Source organism: Melozone crissalis, unplaced genomic scaffold (assembly GCF_028551555.1).
Source record: "Melozone crissalis strain CALT ecotype California unplaced genomic scaffold, PUWL_Pcris_2 ptg000008l_1, whole genome shotgun sequence".
Lineage (NCBI taxonomy): Eukaryota > Metazoa > Chordata > Aves > Passeriformes > Passerellidae > Melozone > Melozone crissalis.
This window is the reverse complement of record NW_026535786.1, coordinates 9,983,803-9,987,806: the sequence shown is the minus strand read 5'-3', so window position 1 is coordinate 9,987,806 and position 4,004 is coordinate 9,983,803. Positions and strand designations below refer to the sequence as shown.

Sequence of the window (4,004 nt, the reverse complement as noted above, 5' to 3'; positions counted from 1 at the left end):
GGGCCAGGAAAGATTGCACAGAGCCAGGGACACAGCAGGGCCGAGCCCCGGCTGGGCTGGAGCCAAGCCCGACCCCAAGGGCATCCAGCCCAAGCAGGGCTGGCAGGGGAGGACAGCAGGGGAGGGCCGTGCCCCAGCACTGCATAAAAAGCCCCCGCAGGGCCAGGGAGCAGTGAGCCTGTGAGAAGAGCCCAGAGCAGTAGTGCCAGAGCTGTAGGAGAAGGGCCATGGAGCAGTACTTCTCAGCCACGCAGAAGATGGAGCAGGAGGTGATGTTCCCCAGCCTGCTGCGAGGGGTCTTCCCGCAGGAGGAGGGGGCAGCCCCGGCTGCCGAGAGCCGCACGGACCTCTACGAGCGCTACCAGCTCCTCAAGGCCATCAAGCCCATGGTGGAGAAAGGCCTGGCCTCTGGGGGTGACCAGAGCCCCAGCGGTGCCGACACCGACGGCGACACATCCTTGGACGGCAACGCGGCCGAGGATGCCCAGCTCGAGGAGCGCCTGTCCCAGCACCTGACTGGCCTGCAGCAGGTCCTCACCCACCTCACCAGGGACACCAATGCCCTGACCCGCAGGTACAGCCAGATCCTGGAGCAGATCAACCTCAGCGACGGGCAGCCCAGCTGGTGACCCTGTCCTGGCCACCAGGTAAGACCTGGGGACATGCACAGTCCAGGGGCAGCAAGACAGTGGGTGGCCTCCCTGTTGGGAGAGGTGTCCGGCAGTGAAGGGGTGGGGACATGCTGGGAAGGGCCTGGGAATGGGGGCTGTTCCCTCAGCTGGGGTGGATATCCCTCTCCATGCTGGAGGAGGGCGCCTGGCCCATTGCTCTGTGCAGAGACTGCAGGGCTTCAGGGTCTGTGGACTCAGGGTTGATGGTCCTTGTGTCCCCCTGGGATGATCCTTGGAGTTAAGGAATGCTGCTGTTGCAGGACAGGTGCTGGTGTCAGGAAGCACAAGACGTCCCCGTGGCTGACCACTGCAGGCCCTCCCCAGTCCCGCTGGCATTCCCCGCTCCGTGGCAGCTGATGGGATCTCCCGGCACCGGCACCGGAGATGGCTGTGAGCACTGCAGAACCAGATGGTGCCTTATCCTCATAGGAAGAAGCATCCGGCTGGGCTGGCAAGGCCATTGGAAGGGCTGCAGGCTCCTGGCCTCCTCTTTATTTTCAAAGAGTGGCACCAAGTTGGAAGTGTTGTGATGTGGCCATGACCTCTCTACAGTCCCTGGAGATTGCCAAGCCCTTTTCCAGCAGGTACCTGGACTCCAAGGGCATTCCCTCTGTTTTTGCTAATAAAAGAATCCCTGGGAAGCCAGTGTTGTCAGTGTGCTGCTTTCACTCATGGAGTACCCCAGGGACATTGGCAGGGGGACACTGGCTCTGCAGGGTGGGATCTTTCCAGGGCCATGCTGGGAAATGGGAAAGGGACAAAGAATCCCAGAGTTGTGGGATTGTTTGGGTTGGAAGGGATCTTCAGAGACCACCTAGTGCAATGCCCTGCTGTGTGCTGGGACACCTTGCACTAGACCAGGTGGCTCAGAACTGTGTTGAACTTCAGGGCCTGTGGAAACTCCCTGGGTAACCTGTTCCTTTGTGTCACCAGCCTCAGGCTGAAATGTTTCTTCCTTTTGTTGACAGCAACACTATAAAAGCTGATGCCTGATTTCAGCGTCCAAAAAATGTGGGTCTGCCCAACACTGTGCCAGTCATGCAACAGTGAGGGGCAGCAGAGCTGTAGGTCTCAGCCCCTCAAGGCGGCAGCCTCCCTCATGATCCCAGCTCCCTGTCCAGACACCCCAGCCTTGGGATACACTGGAGATTCCCATCTCCTCTCTCCTGATCACACCATTTCTCTCAGCTGCTGAAACCACTCTGGCTTTGGCTTGTCCTGCCCCAGCGTGGGCAGCAGGGACAGGGTCTCCAGCCAGCTGTGGGGATGTGAACGGCTGAGGGGACTGGGGGCTCTGGAGGAGGCAGCTGAGGCCAGACCCAGAAGTGCCCTCTCTGAAAGGGTCCTTGCCGGGATCAAGGGAGGACAAGGACAGTTCTGAGGGGTTTGGGCAACCAGAGTCATGGGAGATGTCTCAGCAGGAGGCACTTGGTGTGGTGTGGACTCATTTGTAGATATATGAGGTGACATTTCCCCTCTCCTGAGCCATAACCTGGCTCCCCAGGAGGACGGTGAGTCGCGGACAAGTTGCCCAAACACCAGTTCTGTGGCCACTGGAACCCAAGGATCTCATTGCACCAGCACCCAGGACTCCTGCTTTTCTAGGAAAGCAGCTGCCAGTCAGCAAGTTAATGAGACTCTCCATTGTATCCCAAAGCTGGAATGACGGCACATTGAGCTGGGGCCTTGAGGGAGGCTACTTTCCAGATGTGCCGACCCCTCCACTCTGCTGCCCCTCGCTATTGCATGACTGGGCAGAGTGTGGGAAAGATTCACTGTTGCTGTGAACAGAAATCAGGCATCAGCCTCTGTGGTGCTGTTAAAAATGTGAACACACTCCTGTTGCTAACGTGAGTTCAGGATTTATTACAGTTGGGCCTTAAGCTTAGGGGGCTCACTGGTCAAGCAGGAGCGTTCCAGTGGCGGACGCTGCATCACCAGTGCTGGATCTCCTTCTTTCATGAGCAGCAATGTTCCCAATGTTCCAGGTGGAGCGATATGGCTTCAACGCCTCGGATGACCCTTTTTTTGTTGTTGTTTTTAGTCTTTTTAGTCTTTGGATGGGTTTCTGTTGGGATCCTTCATTTGCATGAAGGTTTAAGACGCTTGCTTGGCCCATTGCAGTTCTGTCCCGCCCGGCTTGTTTTGCTTGGGTAGTGGTGCACGTGACTTAGGTGTAATATGGGACATTGAGTACCGTATGTCTTATGACTCCCCTTTTATCCTCTTTTAAAATATAATAACCAAACTTTTAAACACACTTGCTTAAGAATTATCAACTATTTTATAACCTATTTTTCTAACCTATTTTTGTCCGTGTTGCTGTCAACAAAAGGAAGAAACATTTCAGTCTCAGGCTGGTGACACAAAGGAACAGGTTGCCCAGGGAGTTTGCACAGGCCCTGAAGTTCAACACAGTTCTGAGCCACCTGGTCTAGTGCAAGGTGTCCCAGCACACAGCAGGGCATTGCACTAGGTGGTCTCTGAAGATCCCTTCCAACCCAAACAATCCCACAACTCTGGGATTCTTTGTCCCTTTCCCATTTCCCAGCATGGTCCTGGAAAGATCCCACCCTGCAGAGCCAGTGTCCCCCTGCCAATGTCCCTGGGGCACTCCATGAGTGAAAGCAGCACACTGACAACACTGGCTTCCCAGGGATTCTTTTATTAGCAAAAATGGGAGGAAATGCCCTTGGAGTCCAGGTACCAGCTGGAAAAGGGCTTGGCAATCTCCAGGGACTGTAGAGAGGTCATGGCCACATCACAACACTTCCAACTTGGTGCCACTCTTTGAAAATAAAGAGGAGGCCAGGAGCCTGCAGCCCTTCCAATGGCCTTGCCAGCACAGCCGGATGCTTCTTCCTATGAGGATAAGGCACCATCTGGTTCTGCAGTGCTCACAGCCATCTCCGGTGCCGGTGCCGGGAGATCCCATCAGCTGCCACGGAGCGGGGAATGCCAGCGGGACTGGGGAGAGCCTGCAGTGGTCAGCCACGGGGACGTCTTGTGCTTCCTGACACCAGCACCTGTCCTGCAACAGCAGCATTCCTTAACTCCAAGGATCATCCCAGGGGGTCACAAGGACCATCAACCCTGAGTCCACAGACCCTGAAGCCCTGCAGTCTCTGCACAGAGCAATGGGCCAGGTGCCCTCCTCCAGCATGGAGAGGGATATCCACCCCAGCTGAGGGAACAGCCCCCATTCCCAGGCCCTTCCCAGCATGTCCCCACCCCTTCACTGCCGGACACCTCTCCCAACAGGGAGGCCACCCACTGTCTTGCTGCCCCTGGACTGTGCATGTCCCCCGGTCTTACCCGGTGGCCAGGACAGGG

The 4,004-nt window shown here is 56.8% G+C and overlaps 1 protein-coding gene across 1 annotated transcript; it reads left to right on the top strand.

Annotated features, from left to right (window-relative positions):
* The first annotated feature begins 227 nt into the window (after positions 1–227).
* LOC128933152 (thyroid hormone-inducible hepatic protein-like) lies at positions 228–629 on the top strand. The gene has a single exon (XM_054270054.1). The coding sequence runs from the start codon at positions 228–230 to the stop codon at positions 627–629; it is 402 nt and encodes a 133-aa protein (XP_054126029.1).
* The last annotated feature ends 3,375 nt before the right edge of the window (positions 630–4,004 follow it).

Bases quoted from the DNA above. Each gene is read 5' to 3' on its own strand.
- LOC128933152 (XM_054270054.1), top strand. From the start codon at position 228: ATGGAGCAGTACTTCTCAGCCACGCAGAAGATGGAGCAGGAGGTGATG.